General features: G+C 48.0%; 1 protein-coding gene across 1 annotated transcript in view; it reads right to left on the bottom strand.

The window, feature by feature from the left end:
* Positions 1 to 24042, bottom strand: part of TBCD (tubulin folding cofactor D) — a 119533-nt gene that overhangs the window by 90440 nt on the left and 5051 nt on the right. Inside the window, exons 2-12 of the mRNA XM_061549520.1 lie at positions 22215 to 22265; positions 21599 to 21693; positions 20210 to 20311; positions 19129 to 19278; positions 18179 to 18234; positions 16623 to 16755; positions 12698 to 12743; positions 12191 to 12323; positions 11305 to 11480; positions 6817 to 6877; positions 6065 to 6139 (exon numbers count right to left, since the gene is read on the bottom strand). Coding sequence (XP_061405504.1) covers positions 6065 to 6139; positions 6817 to 6877; positions 11305 to 11480; positions 12191 to 12323; positions 12698 to 12743; positions 16623 to 16755; positions 18179 to 18234; positions 19129 to 19278; positions 20210 to 20311; positions 21599 to 21693; positions 22215 to 22265 — 1078 coding nt within the window. The remainder of the gene's footprint in view (positions 1 to 6064; positions 6140 to 6816; positions 6878 to 11304; positions 11481 to 12190; positions 12324 to 12697; positions 12744 to 16622; positions 16756 to 18178; positions 18235 to 19128; positions 19279 to 20209; positions 20312 to 21598; positions 21694 to 22214; positions 22266 to 24042) is intronic.

The following is a 24042-nucleotide window of genomic DNA, read 5'->3' on the forward strand; positions in this document are numbered from 1 at the left end:
TCGCGGTAATGTGTGAAAGCTCCTATGCGCGATATTTAAAATCAAATCGTGCAAAGAATGCAATACAAAGTGCTTTACAGGACTAAATGAAGCCACTGACGCAATGTACAACAACAAGAATTATACATTCTTAAAAAATGACATAACATTATAATGAACGAAAAATATAATAAAAATGCACAATAAAAACACAATAAAAGCGTCCCAATTAAAAGCCAATCTAAAAGGTATCTTTGAAGATTACTCTTCCACATGCGCGCACGCTTTATCCCACCACACTTGACGCACCGATCAACTGAACCATGGTGCTCCCTCATACACCTGCTGGGTGAACAGACGCGGACGGATTTTATCAACGTGCACCACTGTTTTAACGTCTGCACCGGCGGGAGATGGAATCTCTCTGGGTTTGCGAGTCCGGTGTGTGCGAACCGGTGCGCCGCAGCATTCCCGACATAAACTGGATTGGATTTTTTGTTGTTGTTAAATCTGCATTGTTCTGTGCCGTCGTAAAAATCACCGGACGCATTGGGTATGTGTGTCCCAACAGGGCGAGCACGAGAAGTGGGAGGGGAAAGAAAACACATCGCAATTTTCTCCCCGGGGGCCTGCGCACATTACACACCGACTGCGATGCAGGTAAGTTACGGCCCTCGTTCCAAGTTTTACGAGAGCGGATCAAAAGCTTTGCACCGAGCAAGGCAGATAAGACACAAGCCGCCCCGGGGCTAGTTTCTCCCCCGCGGGCCGCCGCCAGGGACCATCAGCGGCGAGCCCCCGTGCCGTGGCCGAGAGCGAGCCGCGAGTGTGCCCGTCGTGGAAAATGGGGAGCCGTGGCGCAGTGGTTAGCGCACTGCGCTACAAAACTCCGGGCGGCCCGAGTCCAATTTCTGCTTACGACCGACAACAGTGACAGCGAATGTTTGAACTGGTCGAGGGCTCCTCTAGGTCAGAGCAGCCTTAAATGAGTACCTAGTGCGGTATGTAAACATCAGCTCTGGGGAAACAAAGGCGGTTGGGCACGGTGTTGACCACCCACCCTCTTGTGTGCCGTGCCGGCCATCACAGGTGCTCGCAAATAGCACTTGCCCCGAGAGTAAGTTGAAGGCTATACGGGAGATATTTGTTTCGTCTTTGCCGTGAAAACATCTAATTTAGAGCTGGGTTCTTCAATTATTTGAGTAAGCAATTACTCTCTTTATGATCAGTTTGATTATTCATCTACTCGGATAACATGAACGTATTTGGGGTGGAAAAAAAAATCTCACTTCTGTTCCCATAAAATATCATCACTGGAAACGGAGGAGATGGGCACTGCGATGACATCGTCATTATCGGCCGCGTCACGCAGGGCGTGGCTTGTAGGGGTTTGTCACCTTCAGAAGGAAGGGATGTCGGGGCAGTAGGCAAATTTTCAAGGGGCCCAAGTAATCGATCAAGTCGATTGCAATTTTTTAATCGAGTGATCAACTTAATCGTCGCAATTCTAATCTCAATAGACCAGACACAGGGAAGGGCTGTACTACACGAGACAAGGGGTGGAAATAGTTTCAGGAGTTGAGTCCCTGACAGTCCCGGCTGAAATTAAGCCCTCCTTATCATGCCAGTCACAAATGTAGCTGGCATGTGTCATGTTTGTGATACGTCTAGATGTATCACAATAAATACCGTGGCTATTGTCTTGTAAAGAGAGACCTGGGTGGTGTAGTACCTGGATTGTGCCGCACCTGAATTGTGTAATACCTGGATTGTGTCGTACCTGAATTATGTAATACCTAGATTGTCTAACATGACGCCACTGCAGCGATGTCACTGCGGCACACTTGAAGGTGGAGAGAGTTGGACATCCTGGGAGAGTGCAGCCCGCGTGTGGATCCACAAGGGACCTTTGTGTTCCGAGTCCCCGGCATGTTTGTTCACGACGCAATAACTATCGGCACTGGCAATAAGAAATCAAGGGGGATACGCCGGGATCCGCCGTGGTGGGGGACGACCGACGACATGGGAAAAAGTTAACTCCGGAGCGGAATTCGAGCGGAGGCAAAGGAAAACAGCGGAGGAGAGCAGAAGAGAGGAGAGCGGCGTGATGACGTCACAGAGTTCGGAGGTCACTGCCGGACTGGAACTACTTAAGAATGGTGGTGGCCTTCTCCCGGCTGTGGGAAGCTAGCGGGCTCACAACGACAACAACAACAACGATTGGCATTCTTGGTGCACACTCCCATCGGTTTGTCCAAATGGCATTGCAATGCATCTGTAGAAGCAAGTGAGTTGCAACAAAGTATTATTTTAAAATTAAAACGTGTTTTTTACGTTAATATCTGAATAAGGGCTAAATATTAGAGGGTGTCATAGTGCTAAGCAAGAGGTAATGTTTCATGCCCAGGCATCGAAATTGTAATTAATTTCCCTGGACGCAAACAGCCGCATCGTAAAAAAAAAGTTCCATTAAGTTGCTTCTCCAGTCTGCAGCCCGAGTGCTTTTAAATTCCTGCGTGGGCTGACTGCACTTTACCATCTTGGGACCAAAAAAACATCAACGCAGAAACTCGGCCACGAGCATTCTACGCAGCAATTAAGATACGAATCTGCTGCCCCGCCACAGAGTTTCCCAGCTGCACGAGGAAGGGTGACATTAGAGAAGACTAAATACAGTACAATAACAAACTAAACAGCTGACACACTGGAAGCATCACAGGTGTTTACGAAGACATCCGAGGGCCATATGCAAAGATCAGGACCAGGTGGATCGACCAAGCAGACAGAGTCTTGGCACAATGGGATCTAACCATTACGACAGCAGAGAAGGCTACGAGAGGTGGCGGGAACGCATGTGGACATCACGTGCGGAAACGCATAATTCCAGCTGATGAAGAGGAAAATGAACACGAGTGTGCGGAACCTTTTGTCAGTCACTGCTGGAAGGTCTCCCCACGTTACATCAGGGTCGTGGGGATTGGTTTGACCATACTTCGCCACGTTGGTCAGTGCAGGTTGCCGAAGTGCAGGAGACGTAGGCATGGCGGGTCTGCAGAACGGGTTCAGGGAATCGCTCGCCACTGATGTTAGCCATGGGTGGGAATTGAACTGAGGGCCCTGGGATCATAGTGCAGAGCTCTATCCCACTGTGTGCATTCCATGCGATAGCCAAATGAAGAAAAGAACATGACTGCAGGTCCCTATGAAAGTTTAAATTAATTAACATTCAACATCATGCGAGTTGCAGATTAAACAAATAACCTCCCCGGCATGTTACTACATATCCTTATTGCGTCAATGTCAAATAAATAGCGTGCATGGGTTATTAAAAATGCAGGTATAAGTACATAAGTAAGAAATTGAAACACCTCTTAAGCTCGATTGTGAAATCGCAGATCGTATAAGTTACCGCATCGCAAGTGCTATAAACATTGCAACATTTTGATGGATGGAGGAATCTTCCATCCAAGTAAAAATTATGCTCTTTCTTGACATTTATTTGTTTGTACAAGGCAGAGCCCCACACCATCGTTCCATTTTCATAATGTTCAAACGAACGGAGCATCGAGATGGCCCACTGCAAAATGACGCGTTAGAACAACATCAAAACGCCACCACAGCGGGAGCGTCACAAGCGAGTGACACGCAACTCACGAGGTTCGCAATGCGCACTGTGATTAATGTCAACAGCCTGCGTTAGGCTAAATAAACCCCCCCCCACTCCCCCCGTGGAATTTGGGTGGTCCCGATTCTGGTCATGTGAACGCAGAAATCCATTCCTGGGGTCGTTGCCGCCCGTAAGAGTCATCTCGTCTCGTAGGGTCAGTCAACAGGAAAGCACAAATAAGGATGGCTCTGTCAAGCGTGCCATGGTGGCGAGACATACAGAAGGTCGTGGGTTCGATGCCGACCCTGGTGATGCCTTTATATTTGGAGTGTGCATGTTCTCCCCATGGTGGTCGTGTGGATTTTTCTCCGGGTCCTCCGGTTTTTCACTCCACATTTAAAAATTTGCACGTGATAAGCCACTTCCTTGAGCTATAATTTGTGGCCAGGTCGCTTCTAAAAAAAGAGCAATATAGCTCAGTGGACCTTACCTGGTAAAATGAAAATAGCACAGTTACATACGGTAATGTGCAAGGCTCTCTACCCACCTGCTCAAGCTCAACCAATATTCTCGTAATGCAATGAAGGTGGTGCCATCTTTAAAATGAGAGGCTCATTAAAAGTGCTGTTTAGTGTGCGGCACTCTCTGATAACGTACAAGAATGTCGTTTAACCTAATACACTTACTCAACGTCATAATAAGCCACGGTCAATCCGTCTGACCTCCACGACGCTCATTAAGCACAACGCTCCTCACCGCTCATGTAATGCCCATGGACATCACGGCTCTTCTTTCAGCTAACCCCCCCACTCACTCCACGTGCGAAAATCCTGGCCACGACTACCTCGGACCAGCACAGACCAGTGGCACCGTGGCCAGTTCTGGCTGGCCAGCTCTGCACCACGACCAACCCGGACTCCCAGGGCACGAACATGTGACTGCTATTTCCCCCCGTCCCCCTCCCGCTCCCCAGCCTGTTACGCTAATGACCGTGCGCCGTCATATGAACGGGCGTGCGGCTGCCAAGACCGTGTGTTAGGAGCGCGTAGGATATATTCCAGGCTTCACAGCCCCCACAACGACTTATTCATTAACCTTCATACGGTCACGTCGATGGGGCAGCAGGCTGCTGCTGGGCTTGTGGTCAGAAAGTCGCCGGGTCGAACCGACCTCCTGGCACGACAGCCGAAACGACGATGCAAGTTTCTTAAATGCCCCTCTTCCCCCGCCCCGGCCTCTGTCCACCCGGCAGCGTAAGTGGACTCACCACGGTCAGTCGATGGACAGGTAAAGTGTGGAAGAGTAGGCCAAAATAACCTCTAGATGGGCTCTCTAGAGTTTGCTCCAGAGAGAGAGCTACTGCAGGGCTGCACCACTTTACAAACAGAATGCGGTAAAAAGAAACACAATCATGAGTATGGTACGCAATGTACACTGTATCTCTTTCAGACTTTCTGATCGCTTCCATTACCTACCAATTTAATATCTTCGTGCCAACGATGACATCACCCGATGTCACGCAGCATTAATTTTGTCGGCAAAAGCGCGTAAGTGACATCGCGAAAGTGACGTCACGTCCTTTGATGTCAGGTTATCGGATCAATCCCAAGCAAATGCTTTTGTCGGATCGTCCAAAATGTCGTACATCTAGGCACGAGTTGGCGACTTTTTTCTTGGACTAATCCAAAACTCGGGAACACATCGCTAATAAATGCGTGTGCTTGTGAGCATCACAGCATGCAGCGTAATACGTTGCGCTTTCTAATGTCAACAAATTGGAAACATCAGTGTACATGGCTTATGATGAATTTAGACACTGATATGTCAACAGCAGTTTGCTTATGGCACAAACACAACTGACCGAGGCCCAGAGGTGACAAGGCACAATCCTGCTTGATCCCCTTTCCCATGAATACATCGTCATCAAAACAATAATAATTGACAGACGTTTGTCAATACACTACTCGACTTCGGCCTTCCCCCATGCTGTGTCAGCTGTGGGAGGGTTGTTTGACCGTACTTGACCACGCTGGACCGGTGCCAGCTGGCGAAAGAAAGGGGACATAGGGCCGGCTCAGATTTCACGAGCCACTGATGTCAGCCATGGCTGGGAATTGAACACAAGTAGCCAGGTAGCACGGTGAGCTAATCACGGAACCACCGCTGTTCCCCATGAACAGTCACCACCAACCAACATGTTCGAAAGAGAGGTGGGATACCCCCGAAAAGCCACACCCAACACAATGCATATATAATTACAAATTTGACGTCGCCAAGCTCCGCCTAACACCTCCCGTCCAGCGGCACGCGTGTGTACGGAGGGGGACTTTTTTTCATCAACCATTGTCGTGTTAGCCCGTTTAGTGGAGTTATGAAACCAGTGCGGCAATGGATCGCTTCAGTGATCTGCGAGTCCGACCCTGCACACGTGCAGCAAGCGTTGTGCGCAACATCGGTGAGCAGGCTTCGCAGCGGTACCTGAGACACTCCAGGATGGACGCCACGACGTCATCAGCCAGGTCCTTCTGAAGCCTCCCCGTCACGCGTCCAATCCTGCCACAAGCAACAACAAAACACGTTTTCCACCGGCACGTCCGAGCCGAGCCAGACCAGGGCCCTCACGTTACTACGGGTGCTTTTTTTTCACTGGCAATTTGACACGCAGAGCCGGAACCACACCGTGATACGCTGGCCTCACGAGAAGACATATGAATGTACCTCGGGGCCAAGCAGGGCCAGGGGTAAGGAGAACAAAGCATTTGTTGCGCGTGACGTCAGTGCACCGTGTTCCATTCCTATACTTTGCACTCCGGACTGAGCATCTGTGAAAAAGAGCTTTATAGCTCATCGGATTGCTCCAGTGTAAATAAAGATTTAGATTCTGACCATGAGGGCACGGCTCCTCCGCATCATCTAAATGCGTCTCAACACTTTCGGCACGGCCTCAGCATAGTAGCTCATGGGCCAGAGTGAAAGCTGGTACCCCCGTGGGTAGCAAAACTTTAGCCGTACTAATTCACTTTTATGGCTAATGAGTGAATTACTTGATAACCCCCACTCATCTAAAATTGCTATCACATAATTCACGATTATTGGCCACTTAAAGAGATTTGAACGACCAACATCATGCAATCGCAAGGAGTTTCGAGTAAGTGCGACATCCTGTGGAAAAGTTTGATTGTTTCTCAAGCTGTCGAGGTGCATTGGGGGGGTATGCGATCAAAACTCACCCTTTGGCAGCCGACCACCTAACAACGGTGTCCTTGTCTTTCAAGCCAGACAGCAGATGCTCTGCAAAGCACATGCCGGAGAGGAGTGCGATTATTTAACCGACGTGTAAATCCACATTTCTAACACGAAGCAGGCTTTTCGCTATCGACGTAATGATGGCGTAATTGGGATTTTTGGGATGGATCGCGAAACTAAAATGTTGTGTCGTGAACCCTCCACCACCCGACGCAGCCAAATAGTCGAGTTGCCACACGATGAACCAACACGGCCAAGTTGATCACCGCTTCAACAGCACCGCATTTAACAACTGGGTACGAGACGCCTCGCTGGTAGTTAACACCGCCAGCGTCATCACGCGGTTGCCAAAAATCTGAAAATGTCCTGGAGTCGTGCTATGATGGCAAGCAAACGGCGCCCCACCAGATGGATTCCGGCAAACATTGGTAGTGACAAAGAGCCCAGCACAAGCATGCGTTTCATTCTTTTTTCTTTCCCAACCAGATGAGGATATCTTCATAACGCCACTGGTCACGTCACCCAAAGCATTCGCAAATGTCACTGGAAATGTAACGTGTCTTAGGGCTGTCAAGTTAGTTTACATTCCGGGGAAATCAAAACGATTGTGCTCCACGTGAAGAGAAAAGGCCAAGTCCATTACAGACAATTACATTGCGACGGGGGGCAATCACTGAAGTGAAATGGCAGCTCTGACTGTGGCGGCAGAAAGAAAAAAAAACGCCGGCTCATCGAAAACCGCCGCTTGCGTGAGCGCGCAATGCCGTCGCGGCCCCGTAGCGGCACCGTAGCGGCGCCGTCGCACCACAAGTGAACCCCGCGAGCTTCTCCGCCGGGCCGCGGCGACCCGCCGCGTGTTCCTGGCGAGGCTCGACCAACGCCTCGCGTGGCGCTCCTCTGGAGGGCTTCGTGGCGGCGCCTACACGGCTCTGCAGCGCGTGCAACGTGCGCTCCCGTTGGAGTAGCTATGTTGTCCGGTTGGAGTAGCTATGTTGTCTGGCCATCTCGCTCCGTGGCATCTGACGTGTTGCCGCTGGTGCTCCCGACAAGTGCGGCGAACTGTTATTATATTGACATTGTTGTTATATTGACATTGTTATATTACTGTTGTTGTTATTATATTGACATTGTTATTATATTACTGTTGTTGTTATATTGACATTGTTATTATATTGACATTATTATATTGACATAGTTATATTACTGTTGCGATACTGCTTGTCTCGTGACTCTTTTTCAAGAGGGTCCTGCCAAGTTTTCGTAGTTAGAGGGCGATGATCGGTATGTACAATCCCAATTGAGAAATTTCCAGTTTAATATTTTTCATTTGGAAAACACCGCACTGAGAACCGGACTTTGATTCCTGGCCATGGATATCTGAATCTATCTATACTCACCCACACTGACCGGTATGGTCAAGTACATTTCAACCACCCCTATCATCGACATGTAGGCCTTCATCACGAATCGGACTGATAAAAAAAATAAAGTAACGTTTGACATCTTGCTCAATGAGTGTTGACACCACGGTGTTCATCTCTCTTTTACAGCCCCGAGCCGGTGGTGGGAAACTCCACATTCCCATGGCAGGGATGAGTCTACCTGCAGGATAACCACTGACAAATTACATACAGAGTGCTAATAATTTTTACCAACCATGGAGGGACAATGGACTGAGTCACTCCCAACCGGAATTTGAACTCACAACCTTCCCGTTGCTAGCGTCTCGGTGTACCGCTGAGCCACCTGTACACAACACCACACGTATACTCCACTCCGACTGGGCGAAGCACAAACGTGCCGGGAGGCCGCAGGATAACAAGAGCTCGATGGGGGGGGGGGGAACGTGGAGCGGAGGAGTAGTGAACGCGCCCGGTGAGTAGGCACGAGGGTGCACGTGATCGGTTGTTGTGGCGAGCGACGCATTTAGAATTAGCTCACAGGTGAACATGAGATTGTGTGCGCTGACTTGACAATCAACGCGGTCAGATTATCGGCAAAGGTCACAAAATAAACCGAGCCACGAGACGAGAGGCAAGTGCCATCGTCGGCACTAAAACTCTGAGGGGATCTGATGATGGGGGAATCGACCAAATTGGAAGTATTCCGGTAAAGGTTGCCGACAGACATTTCGCTTATTTGATATTTAAACAACTTTCAGTGGCATAAGACGTGTGGACTACTTACTGTCAAAATGACAATCTCTGCTGTCTCTCTCTTAAGATGACATCAAAGCAACACACCTATTCACAAGCTGAAGTTCTTGATGCCTATTAGCTGTAGGCAGGTAGTTTACAAAAAAGCCTATGCAATTCTAGTTAGGCGGTGCAGATTGTTCAACATGTGGAGATGTTTTCGGGGAGGTAACATTGTCGCACTGAAGCCGAATGGGTTTTTGAATGTGTGAAAGGTGCAACAATTATATCGGCTAGTGCTATTATTATTTTAACGAGTGCGGGCGCTATTCACGGCCAACTTACAGAGAGGGCCGATGCTTTGCTGCCGTTCACAAAACAGCAACAGGTCAAGGGTGCGGTGGGGACCAAGTGAAAACCTTTACTGCGCGTCGCTGAAATCTCCACAAAGGCCCTGCCGGGGGCCAACGTGTCACTGAGCACAACACAGAACTGGAAACCAATGGGATTAGAAATGTCCTGCAGACGGCGATGGATGTGGATCTTCTGGAGGCGCATCACTGTCGACATGCACATTCCAATTGAAACTTGCGGGCGAGTATTTTCAAGGCCACGGCTCGGAATTTCCCGCCAATTTTAGACCGTGTAGCCTGCGGCGCAACTCATTTCTCACAAGCGGCCTGCCGCAAGGCTTTGTTCGCAATTAGCCAGGAGGGGAAGACGCAGCAGCAGGGTTTCCCATTGACCCTCGCTGCTGCGTGGACAGGGGGACGCGTGAATGCAGATACGGTCTCCCATGGGAGCGGTCGTGTGGCCCCCACACTCGCGGAGGTCGCTCGCATGGCCACCTTCAAAGCTCGTCCACGAGACCGTCACTATTTTCATGAAGAGCGGCGGCGAATTCACTTCACGCAATTTTAACTTGCCTTCCACAAACAAATATCCGTGCGGGACGGAGCGGGAGCGGGCGTCGCCCCACACTACGCCCAGAACGTTTCGCGGTCCCGGTGCGCGGGGCGAAACGTCGGACATCGCGCCGCAAACACGGTGGAGAGCAAGGCAGCGCTGACCGCGACAAACCCCACGAGTTGTTTGATGTCAGCGCTGTGTGAAAATTCCTCGGGAAGAAAATTCACGGCAAAAGCGACGATTTGCCCTTCTGAGTCAACAGTGCAATGAATTTGGAGAAGAAGAAGACAACAAAAAGAAGCCGCCCACACTGACGCAGAGGCAAAGCTCTCGGCTAACACTGGACCCTCGAGCGCAGTCAGTCGTGAAGTCATAATCCGCTTTTAATTCAACGAGCGTCCGCGCTGCTGCTCCCGATGCTGCTGCGAGCGAGCGCGGCAGCCGTCACCCTCGCGGCCGCACAGCGCCGCCGCACGGGGCACAGACGCCGCGGTGGACGTGCGTATTTCGGGACGCGGCGGCCGCCCCGACCGGTTTCCCGGGCCGGGCTGGCAGGCTCGCGTGACCAACTCATGGCCCCGGGACACGTCAAGGCCACGTGAATGACGGTCCCGGGCCCGCCACTCGGGGCGCCCCCACCTGCCCGACCTCCCCCGCCACGCTGACAGCCATTAGTGGCAAGCAAGTGTCCGTCAGAGGGGCAATCGAGCGCTCTGCCCCGGGGCGTCGGGGACCTCAAGAGGCCACTGCACTCGGGCGCCGCCACCACGAGGAAACGCCTTGTCAGCCGCTCTGTCTCGCGTCGCCGCCGGACAAACGGAGACATTCCGAGTCGCTTGCCAAAAGGGACAATTATTTGTGAGCGTCTCAGATGGGGCGGTACCCCCCGCCCTCGACTGCTGGCCGTGTAAAACATTTTTTTTTTACAAAATAACAAATGGGCATGTTTGTTAGGTGGGCATGGTGGCGTTGTAAGTCACCGTGGTAATTGAAAAAAATAGACAAAAAACACTTTCCGACTAATGTTGAAAGTGTTAAAGCATTAGCTTTGACCTTTCGTATAAAGTTGTTGTGCTGCGATTGGGGACCACAATCCGAAAGCAACACGGACACATTTATCAAAGGGTTTCCCAAAACTTGAGAGATTAAAACCAGCGGTACAAGGATGAGTTTTGGCATCTGCACCCTGCCAACGCCACCCCCCATCCCCAATGATGTCACGACACCCGACATCATCTCGCGGCTTCACGTGCTGTGTATCGCGGATTGAGCCGAGTTCTCGTTAACAACTCTGATTAATCTGGATGTCATCGCCAGCGAAACGCCGGATAAAAATTGTCAAAATATAGCTTGCATTTTCTTAAGACTTGGATGAAAACAGTTTAGGTGACTCCCGACATGCACGGCACGCGCAGTTCGCTCTCGTACCGATGATCCCCTCCATCTCTTCCGGAATGTCGTCATCCTCATCGTCACCGTCGTCGCCGTCATTGGCTCGGGGTGCCGCGGAGGCCTGCGAGGAGACGATGAGGGGGCTTTGCTGCTGCTGCTGCTGCCCTGGCGCCTGCAGGTTCTCCAACAGCGAGCGGCTGCCGCGCTGGTACCTGCGTCGCGAGCGCCGCCGAAACGCATCCGCCGATGTTAGTACGCTCAGCATCGTTTTGGTTTAGTTGCGAGCCTAATCCTCGTCTGTGGGATTCGTTCTGCCGTTATCAGGTCAGCCAATCAGTGAACTCCATAAATATTTTGACCATGCGTGTACAACCAATCACCGTTCTTGGTCTTCCCCGGTGCGCTAAAGTCTCCAGTGACATCACTAAACCAATAAGCATCCAAACACGCCAATTTCGCATCGATCTGAGTGGGGTCATGCTTTGGTCTTTGGCATTAAAAGTTACGCGTGATGATTTCTACGCAAAGATACTGGACTAATATATTTTACCTACGTGACTTTACCGAAAAAACCTAAGAGTATGTAGGTAACATTGTGCACGTGTGTGGGGAGCGGTGGCGCAGTGGTTAGCACGCTGCGCTATGAAGCCAGCGACCCGAGTTCGATTTCCGCTCACGGCCAACACCAGTGACAATGATCTGAACCGGTCTTGGGCCTCCCCTAAGTTGACTAAGCCTCAAATGAGTACCCAATGCGGTGTGTAAACATCGCCACTGGGGAGACCAAAAGCGACCGGGCGTGGTGTTGGCCACCCACCCCCTCTTGTGCCGTGGCGGCCTTCACAGGTGCTCGGTAACAGCACTTGCCCCAACAGTCTGTTCAGGCTACACGGGGGATCTTTGTCTTCGTGCGAGCGCTCACCGCCACGCGGCCAGCTTGGGCTTGAGGAAGGTGAGTCCGATGCGCTGCACCAGCTTGATGGAGAGCTTGCGCAGGTTCGTGTTGCTCGCCTCCAACAGTCTGCACTTCACCACGCACCGCAGCACCACCGACGCTACGGGAGACAGCAATGGTCGCGCGGTTGTAAGTGAAGCGGTGGCTGCGGTGGCGTTGATAAAGCCGTATAGCCCACGGCCCTGCTCACCCGTTATGATCAAATAATAATTGACGCCGTGTCCATTGCAGGAGTTGTTATCAGACCATACTTCGCCATGGTCGTCATTGCGGGTTGGGGGAGGAGGGGATGGTTGCATCATGAGTGGCCCCATCATGCACCTCAGATTTGCATGGTTGACTATGTATGGTGCGAAATAAGTTCAACATACACACGTTATGCAGAATGAAGACTTTCCTCGGCTGTGGAAGCAAAAGGAAGTATAAAGGTGTCCTCAACAACTCGTTTCGATATTCTTTTTATCTTGTGCTCACCGTGCGGTAGAAAATCGTCTCTCTTTCCATGCTTGAACATCTGGGCCTGAAAAAAAAACGCAGGATGTCTCACAATATATAACGTAAGGTGGCCACGGGAAGCAGAGCACCCCGCCATAAACATGAACCATACCGCCAACAGACTTTCATGCGGGAGGTGGTTCAGAGGTCAAAGTCAGCACCGGCTGAGATCCTGGGTTTAAATCTGGGCAGCCACCCATGATAAAAAATGGGTTCTCACAAACAACGAATTGATGGTCTTAGTGCAGTCACCGATGATTGAACGCAAAAAACCCCGTCATATTACATTTGGTTTGTGCAGTTGGATTTGGCCGAATCTGGAAATTAAAAATCTGGGAATTAAAAAAATAATATCAGTTTGACCGCCACATGGCAGGGCTTGTGGGGAAGTGTGTGTCCCCCAAGGTCACTTGAAGATTGTTTTAACAGTCCTGGTTTTTGACACGTGGGACGGCACTGCTCATGACAACGAGAGCACATTTGGCATAAATTGGCAGAAAAGACAAAACATAAAAAGGCTATCGAACAAAAATAATGAAAAACACCTGCATAGTTTATGGCATAAATAGCACGAGAATCGAAATGTGCGAATTTCAGAAGCGCCCTTCAGGTTTAATCACTCATAAGTGACTCCGTGCAAACCTAGTCATGCTACTTTTTAAGGTAAAATAATAATTAGAAGACGAGGTGACATCTAAGTTCAGTAAGCCTGAACATGTCTGACTGACAAATTTCATAATGCGGGTAGAAAAAAAATTTGTCAATCAAAAGAGAGCGCTCACAATGCAGAAGTCTCCGTGGATTGTTCAGAGTGACCAATTACGAGATGACGCGCCACGTTCGCGTTATAATCTCATTTCCAAGCTGTCACACGCTGACAGAGACTTCACATGAGTGGCGACACGGCCCGGCGAGGAGCGCGCTCGCCGCTTGTCGTAAAGGTTCATGGATCGAAACTCGCGTCCACCCTGGTTAATACTGTGGGCGTATTAACCGTCAATACGCGCCCCCATTGAGAGAAACATTAATCATTTTTCGAACTTTCGGAGACAGATCCATTAATCAACCCGACCGTGTCCTGAGACAACCTAACTCCCTCCCATTGGGGGAAAGTACCACTCTCGTCTCATGAACTGTGACTCGCAAACACAAAGCAGGCTCTCAAGTCTTTCCCGCTGGGAGACTGGCCATGGGATGATGGCTCGCAGCATGGGTCACGTGACCCGGCCACCAGCGAGACACAGCGACGGGTTCCTCAAAAAGGCAATGGCCTCGTTGCTCTCTTTGCGATCTCGACTAAAACCTTCTCACGGATGGGTGTTCTTTCGAACAATTCTAATGGGTGCTGAATTGTCCTAGCTGGTGAACCCATTCCATGTCATTATGGACACACGCAGAGTTTCTGAAAAACCACAACTCATCATTAGCAGGAATCAATAATGTTCACTCTGGCTGAACCTCAAATCATGAAAAAAAAACATTAAAATGATAAATGTTCTTCCCCTGATCAAAAAAAGCCACCAAAAATCAAAACAACTCGTACGCACGAGGGGGCTTTTCATCCAAAATGATAGGTGTGTAATGTGAAGTTTTAAATAGTCTTACGTTTAAATGGCAAATCGATTCATCATTGCTCGCTGATCCCTGGATTGTCAAATTGGGGACTTCTTTGTAGCGAGTGATTAATAGCGCCCGTGACACATTTACAGCTGTGAAGATTGCGCATGGAGGAGAATGCGGGTAGAGGTGGAGGGTTTGGTGCGATGGGTGTGTGTGTCATCTCACTGGAGGTGAGGGCAAAGTGCTGCTGAAATCGCTGCTGCGTCAATATCACAGCCCCCAGGGAGCGCACAACCAAGAGGAACCCGTCCAAAAAAATAAAATAGCAACGCACAAAATGATAAATTTCCACGTCATTTCAAAGTCTTTCTAGCATTTCTCTGCAGCCCTAATTCACCTTTCCCCCAGCCTCTCTGAGATATGCGAACGGCCTACGTGATGCCTGCGAGTCACGATGCTGAGCAAGTATGTCATGACCCACCTCCCCATCCATCCACGGATCGATTGTCACGATTCTCGGTCACGAACCTGGGTCAAGAATCGACGCTTTTATGCCTCGTTTGCGCCATCCGTTTTGCACGTTCTGTCTTTTTTAATGTCTCGTCCATTCTACGAGCCCGATCGCTTGCACATTAAACGTTTTGAATTACATATACAGTAATATACTTACGGACGCACTTTGGTGCAGATATCGTGAGAGTAAGTATCGATTATAATCAACAAAAGATCAATCAACGAAGCGCCTCATGCTTAAGGATCCGTGCCAAGGTTTCACATGTCAATTTTGTCATGAACTCTAGAGCATTTAATTCACGAGATATAAGTCGTGTCTGACATGAACTGACTTGCCACAAATCCGGTTGCTAATTATATACAGAGTTCAATGTTGCTGGGCTCAATGCCAGTCCAGAGCCACTTCTTAAAATAAGACCTGCTGGGATCAAATATGCACCATGCCAGGGACCATGGGAGGATACCACAATACTGTGCACCTTGTTGGTTGGTAGGCGGGTGACATGGCCTCGTGGTAGTGCGATCGCCGCTTATTTATTGTAGAGGTTCACAGCTTGAATCCAGCGGCCAGCCTCATTATTACTGCAGGTGTAATAACTGTAATAGTACTGTACTACACGCCGTGTGCTTCACAGTAGACGTTAAAGATCTCCCGAAGGAATTCGCAAGCACTGACTGGCTTTTTCGCACACTCCGTCAGGCGAACGAAAAGTAATTATCAAAGCCCGAAGTTTTGAAAAACAAACATCTCCGTCTATCAACTTGGTTGTTTTTTGCTTGCGCACATGCCACTGACACCACGCGCTGCAGCCCGGCGCTAAGCACGGCGGCCTACTGGTAGGCTGCGAGTGAGCTCACGGTCACGGCGATCGCCAAGGTCTCCAACAAAACATGCGTTGAGATGCAAAACTGCCAGGGCCACCCTTCTGTTTCCTCTGCAGAGACACCTTGAGTGATCGTACATTTTCCCATGTGACAGGTGTATTTTTGCACACGTTATGGCCTCAGTCTACGCACGCCTGCAGCACTGCATGCTCTGGCAGAGGTGTCAAATTCAGCTCTTGCCCTTCTTATTCGGCCCTAAGGGGTTGGAGTCTCTGCTCTAAGAGAGGGTAGGCGCAGGGGGGGGTTGTGCGTGTGCATGTGCGTGCGTGTATGGGTGAGTGTGAGTTTCGCATAAGGTCAAGCATCCGGGCATTTGCGTTCGTTTGGCTTTCTGATGGATGATTTAGAAAATTAACATCGGTGAGTTACTTTCATCCCAAACAAACCCCACAAATTTGCGTATACTTTAAAACTAATATGCGGATCATCGTGCCTTTTATAATTTTTCAGTGCTGAGCCCATTAATCAGAGACATTAATTTATTTATTTTAAATCTTTTTATGCAAACGATTGTAATCGGCGGCCAGCGTGGCGCGGTGATGATGAGCAATGACGACGATATCCTCAACGCATATCAACCCTGTACTTGAAATGCGCTTCTACCAGTCCCGTGCGTGGAGTCTGTTAATTAAATCGAACGAATCTAAAGTAATTAATCCAATTATTAATTTATCCAATAAATAATCCAAGAATAATCTCATGGATGAATCAATGATTTCAACAGTCGACAAACTGCAGCACAACTAGATACGGAAGAGGGAACAGCAAAACGACACAAACTCTATCCTGAATGCCCGCTTATCGTCGTGGCCAGCAGAACTCGACATTGCAATATAGCTCCTGAACCTATTGCTGCCATCGCGTGCAAGAACGGGAATAATTGTACAGCGCCGTAAAGATGCGTGCAATTGTTGCGCTGTTGCGAGCCGAGCAAAGTGCTCTCTACCAGGGAGCGGAGCATGCCATCAGCCCTCGCCTCCTGCTCCAGGGTCCCCATCTCCATGCTGCTCAGTGCCGATAAGCTCCAATCCATGAAGTGCGGGAGGTGTTTCTGCTTCACGTCCGGTCGGGTCACAAACCTGCCGCCACCGACATCATCGCGTCACGACAAACGACAGCGACTTGTTCACCGACGCACCGTGAAGAAGGGCCATTGCCGGAAATGTCACCTTTTAGAAAAAATTTTCATTACGTGGCCACGGTGGTATTGACAAACGCGTTGAGTTTTTTGTTGTTGTTTTTGATATGGCGCCCTCCTCTACGCTGGGGCGTTTCAAAGCACTTGACACGCAATCAGCCACTTACATTGCATCTCATCTCAAACATTAGAAAGGGAACCGCCAGTGGCAGCTGTCCCTGTGTGGAACAAGGTGGCTTCAGCACCTCACCTGCAATTGGGCATTAGTGTACCAGTAGTGGGAAATTATTTATTTTAAAATCTGTAACACGTATAAACACACATGCTGTGAGAAAAGGATGACCTCATATAAAGACCGTTCTGTCAATTTATCTAGAAAACTTGTACAACGCACTAATGTCACTAATTTAATGATTAACAGCTTAGACCTTTGAATATTATATTTCACCAACTATCACCGATCAGGGGAGTGACGATCAGGAGAGTGACGTGTGGTTAAACAATGTCCAAAGCTGGCATGGCTTGGTGAGGTCTAAATCCAGCAGTGGATTGGCAAAGGGCTGCAATTTGCGTTGTATTCTCATATTCAAAACGCTCATGTACACGGCACTGTATATACACCGTATGTATTTAATCTAAACTTCAGAGAATCCTGTAAAATACTTCAGGTCCAACTTATTATATTAGAGACCATTACTTTGGCTCAATGAGCCACAAAGGCTGATATGGAAGCATCTCCATTTCTAAGCATCACACACTAAAGCCAAACCTTACAAAATGTTGCCACCTGGTGGCCAACGCTATGATCCTACAATGTGCATCCTCTCCCCCCCCCCCCATAACAAAACATGTTTTACACAACCCACCAGCCATACGCTCTTCTCGGGGTGCATCACTTCAGCAGTATTGGTTTATTATTTATTTTTATGATTTATTTTTATTATTTATTTTTTACCTACGTGACTTTAACCAAAAAACCTAAGAGTATGAATCCTTGCAGTCACGAAAGCTTCAAATCTAGAATTAAGAAAATCTTGGACCGGGTTAAACATTCAGTGTGCTGAGCGGCTGGTGGCGTCCTCTGGTTGGTAAGACATTGCTTTGGAGAAGCTTCTTCTGGAAGATGATTTGAACGTCTAGATTAGCACGCGTCTTTCCAGAAGACAAACGCATTCTCTGGATTACAAGACGCACCCTAACTTTTGCTTTAAACTGCAGGGAAACAAAGCATGTTTTTTTATTCGAGAGAATACGGTACTCCTAACAGTGGACCACCACGTATGGCTGGCGGTCACTCAGAATGATTTCTTAATTAAAGTACCCATGATGGATTTGGGATATCTCGCTCAATTCCACTCACTTACTTTGCCACGAGGGTTGCGGCGGCATTTCTGGGTGAATCTGTCACCACGAGGTACGTCTGCTCCAGAAGCACGAGGAAACAAAGCCATTAGCCGACGAAACAACCGAAAGACAGGCGGACACAACTGCAGCTCACGACGACTGTCGTTCCAAACAGTGTCAATTGAAATAAAGTTTGCATGCAACGACTGCAGTAAGTGCCGTATGACGAGCAGATGAGGCATGGTGGATGCGGTGTGCTGGTTGTGGCTGGAACTAATACGTGGCATTGGCTCGAATTTTTACTTCTTGGACTCACAAATCCGCCACATTATACGATAATTTTCAGTTTCACTTTTAACGTCTCATTATACCATCTTATTCCCCTTCAATGTCTTTAAGATCTGCCTATGGTGGCTCTCCGACAGTGTCGATATCCCCGAGCTCTCATACTCTGATCGTTGCATTGTCTTTGAGTTGTGCGCCTTTTGGCTTCATCTGGTCCAACACCATGTGAGACTAGGCTCTAAGGAAAGCTGTCTCGGGTGTAGACCAATCAATTTCAAAGACAGTGCATGCATTATCAGAGTTGTTGGTATTGTTTGCATTCCGACTGCAGGTATTGTGGTCAATGCAAACATGACTCCTTGTAAAAAAGGTGTCAGTTTTGTTGCCAGATAAAAGGGTAAAAAAAGCAATTCTCATATTTTGCTACTGGCAAAGGAGGTTCCAATAGTGTTGATATCTTTAAGCCCCGAGTAGAAACACATCTCTTTAAAAAAAAAGGTCCTCTTCAATATGGCTCTTATTTTTGGCACCCGGCTCCTTCTCTATTATCCTTGTACTTGTCAAGCATGGCGCCTTGGGACACTGTGAAAGGCGCCTACTCAGTGCAAATGATGATGATTATTGCTAAGCGCTGCCTTGTTTAGTAACGACGAGCATGGCTTTGTTTTGGCGGCGGAGGAAGCACCTTGGCGACGTCGAGGACGCGCTCCATCACGGGTTTGCGCTCGGATCCGCTCACGCCCCCGGGCAGCGCTCCGTCGAAGCGCGTCAGGTCGAAGGGAATGAGCGACAGCATGGAGAGCCACAGCAGCAAGATGTATCGCGTCTGCCACGTCTGCAACGCACATGACACCAGGGCCCAGAGACAATGGTTCCTCGATTGTCCGGGGCTACCCCGACGGGTCAAGCGCAGCTGCCCGGTCTAGTGGCCGATCAGCTGTCGCTGTGCCCCATATCCGCATGATTATTTTTTATTTTATTCAATGATTGCACAATTACTACATTTTTATTTCATTTATGCATAACTTAACACGTCAATTCTTCGAACCCAATCTCATGATTCAAAATAATTTTTTGGGTAAGACCAATTTACATGTAGAATTTCCACCTAATAGCAACTAAATATTAAATGTATTATTTTCCACTACATATAAATAAGAAATCACTACTATACAGTTTACGCTGAGTCACTTACCATCACCGTGAAGGCAAGAGGAAAGGCTGAGATTCCCCGGATGTGCAAAGCTGCAGAGATGTGTTTGTGGGAGCGAAGACTAATCTAGTACTCCTGAAATAACACCTCAATAAATGTGAAAAACTAGAGCATACGCAGAACACATGGGTTCTACAAATGCCATGGAACAGATAAGTATATAGCTGTAGAATTGCTAGTGCACACACGTAAATCAACACTGCTCAGGGACCCCATACCCCACGTGACCACCTCATGGTTCATGGTGTCACGCGCGTACCCCCCCCCCCACCGGAGCCACGTACGTACCACAGGTTGGGAACTGCTGCTGATTCCACAGCAGTGCACTGCTAATGGCTGTGATATTATCCATGCTGCGTTGGTCATGATCATCAGCTTCAATGGAAGCAAATGCAAAGTAATGAATCACAACTAAGTGGTTTAACTATTTGCCAGTAACTTCCCTTGCAGTGTAATTGGATCAACAGCAAAAAAATTAAACAAGCTGAAGCCAACAGACGGCCAATAAATATGCATCTCAACCTGGACGGTGGGAGTCTGTGTGCCAACTCACCTCTCGATCCATGGGGTCTTGAGCCTCGAGCAGAGCCAGCACTGGCTCAAAGTCCGCCACTTCGTGCGGGAACAAACGGATGAAGGGTTTGTAGGTGCGCACCTGCAATCCCGAGGCACGGGATTAACATGCTAGATTCCACATGTTACCTTCACCATCATCGTGATATCTCATCCATAGTACCACCATTAATCCACTTGGCACAACAATCTCACTTGAGCTGCCATCTCAAACATTACAATTGCTTGCGGCAGTTCAGTCTGAGGCACCCCCACTGGCAGCTGTCCATTTGCGGCACGAGGTGTACACAGCATCGACCTGCAAATGGGTATAGTCTGCCACCAAGGGGTGATGTTGCTAAATGCATTTTCCAAATTAGGTCATTTGTCTTAAGTCATTCTAGATTTGACGTTTTCGTGACTGCAAGGATCCATACTCTTTGGTTCTTTCGGTAAAGTCACGTAGGTGAAAAAATAAAATTACAATAAATAAATTAAATCACGGCGTTTCGATTGCAACACAAGCAATCATCACCAGGTGTGACAACCACAGCAAGAACATGTTTTGCTGAAGTGGGAGAGAAGCCAGAGTTAAGGCGTTTATATAAATCAGAGAGGGCGGTGGGGTGGGGGGGGAATAAGTTTGTCATTCAATTCCGGTTACATTTCAACTACATTAAAATTGTGCTTAGGAGTGTCATGCCATGAGACAGAGAATTTTCCACTTAGAAACGCTCACCTAAAGTAGTGCACCACCCCACGTTAAAATATTTCCCCTGGAAGGGGATATCACAGAAATATTTCTGCGATTCATATTCAATTGGCTAGTTTTTACACTGGAGATGCTGCGTCTTTTCTCACCATACTACCCAGGTGTCAATCGTGGCAAACAAACTTAATATTGGCAAGTGCAAAATAATTTGAACGCAATTTGTTTTTAGTGCAGTCATTTATGACCGAGCTGAGATGACTAACTCGCTACACTTGGTGTAATCGTGAGTTAGCCTGGATTTGAACCCAGGATATTAGCAGTGCGTGGACATGGTATTAGCCAATGCCCAAGAGGAAAACCAAATAATCTAATTTATTCACAATAATTCTAATCATGTCCATTACATTGGTAACCCAGCTTGCACAAGCTGAATTCCAAGCTCTGCTTTACCCAATGCTTCCTGCTGAAGCAGTCACATTCTCCACCGCTAGATGGAGTCCTATTCAGAGGACTGCATGCACCAACACGTTTTTAAGCATTATTGTTCCGCTTATTTACCCAGGAGAGGCACGTGCACTGCGGCTGATATGCCAATAAATCATAGCAGCCCACCAGTGGGACAATGGTGCATGAGAAGGTTACATATCCAGAGGGCAGTGGGTCCATGAGAATCAATACCTTGGAGATTATGTACAGGAACTTGCAGGTGATGTGCATGAGGTCAGGCGAGTCTTCGGACCTCACCATAGGCAACATCAAGTCCAGAATCCACTCTGTCAACAACACTGTGTGCACGACATGTGGCTTAGTGGCTGAGTGATCTGTTGCCTGATGCATGCAGAGAGAATGCTTGCGAGTTGGCAATTATAACTCAACTTTCTGCGCTTATTGAATAGTGTTATGGCAAAATTCTAGTCGTTAATAACGAAAATATTGTCATAAAACTACCGCGTGGCTTAACCCAAAAACAAAATAGGGATCCTATCATTGGCTACGAAAACCTACACTTTCATTTTCACTCCGTCAATACCAAACACATCCGAGAATAAATGTAAAGAATTCAGAGGTTTATACATTGCTATGAGGTGCAAATGTTGTGGGATTTCATTTTCTGTTTCAAGGTTTATCAATCACAAGAAGAGCACATGTCATTATCATTGTCGTTTTAAACTAAAATCATTCAAACAACCGACTCACAGGAGCGAATTATCCAAACGCCTTTATTGAAGACCTCACGGCAATGATGTGATACACAAGGTGAAGTGGCGTGTACGCTGAAGAGGAATATACTGACCCAAATGTGGATCCAGTAAGTGTGGCTGCTCCTGGTATTTGCTCATTATCACTGCATGGGAACAAATAGCAATACATTAGCTAAAACAATAAAAAAGCAATGACTTCTTCATGTATTGATCTCGCCACTTTAAAAAAAATATTAAAGTATGTCTTACACACCCCATTGGCCCCGCAGCCTTCTGTAAAAGAATACATTCAGCAGCATTGATTCAAGACAAGCAAACTCTGGACCAGTTACAACATATCATCAGCAGGATATATGGGTCCTTGGTCAACACGAAATTCTATAACACGTAAAACCAATCATGAGCGTCGTTGTGAAGACAACCTCTCCTTCAAATATCTGTCCACAACCCACCGGCTCTATGGTCTTCGTGGGTCCGGTTCTTGCTTGTATTGAATCAATGCGGCGGAAATTACGCACTCCCACAAGGCGGTGGGGCGGATGGGTTGAGTTAGAAATACTTTAAGAATAGTTTTTCCCCTTTTTTTGGCAACAAAACAGGTGTTAGGATGTTAAAACACCAAACTGAAACCTTTTGCAAGGAATCATGTCTGCATTAACCACAGATACTTGTGGTGAAAATACAAACAAAAAACATGCTCTGACAGCTACATCATGGGACCTCCCATGTGCTGGTGTGGACCAATCAGTTTCAAAGACAATGCATATACTATCCGAGTATGTTGTTTGCATTCTGACCACAAGTATCTGTGGTTTATGCAGACATGATTCCTTGCAAAGGGTTTCAGTTTGGTGTTTTAACATCTTAACACCAGTTTTGTTGCCAGAAAAAAGTGGAAAACCTATTATATTTTGACACTGGCAAAGGAGTTCCCATGATAAGAAATTCTTTTTTTTAATTACGTGGCGAGACAGATATATACATGAGACATTGCCTGCGTATCTATTGCATCGTTCCTGATATTCTCATTTAAAATTAACCATTTGCCGAACAGAGCATTGACATGGAGTTTACTCCCAACTTGATCACAATGCAAGGGACGCAGTAGGCTGGCTTGTCTCGCTGTTCCGCCGCAGTGCAGCAAAAGCCATTGACATCGAAACTCGCTGCTGCCATCATCATCATCATCCACGTGCACTGACCAGCGTGGCGTGGCGAGGCCTACATCCAGCAGTGGAGTGACAAGGGGCTGTACACCCTCACAAACTGGACACCTTTGTTTAATTTATTTTCAGAAATTTACATTTAAGACTACAAATTAATGAAATTAATGATATTCACCCGCGATTCCGAAAGTGAGGGGGAAATCGAACCCCTGCCCCTCCCAAATATACAAGTCAAACTCCGCCTATGGCTGTACATTGTTGTTATTATTAAGATTATTACTGATTCTATACATATTCTTATGCCATGTACAAACGAGACAGACAACACAATGAGAAACAGTACCATCGGGACACCTAAAACGAGACCAGAATATGTTTCTAAACGAACTGCAGCTCTGGATCCCGGCAATTAATGGGATTGCGCCATGGGCCGCCAGATCCTTTCCCCGACTAAATAAATACACGACCCTACCGACATTGAAATCACAAGCCACGGCATTGCTTCATCGTAACCAAACTGAATGACAACTCTGTAGGCGACGACGACGACATTCTCTCTCTCTCTGTCGGCTTGTTCCCTCCACCTCAGCATGTTCACGAGTTCAATGGCGAAACTGCGTCGTGGTCTGGTCGCTAAACGCCACGGGTTGGGGGGGGCATTGACGAGCCGACGTCGTTGTTGTTGTTACATCGTTGTAGTATCGACATGAAACCCGCACTCGTTAGATGATCACGCGCGTGTGGTCGCGTCACG

This window comes from Lethenteron reissneri, chromosome 10, assembly GCF_015708825.2.
Source record: "Lethenteron reissneri isolate LAM-NWPU_2019-01 chromosome 10, ASM1570882v1, whole genome shotgun sequence".
In the NCBI taxonomy this organism is placed as follows: domain Eukaryota; kingdom Metazoa; phylum Chordata; class Hyperoartia; order Petromyzontiformes; family Petromyzontidae; genus Lethenteron; species Lethenteron reissneri.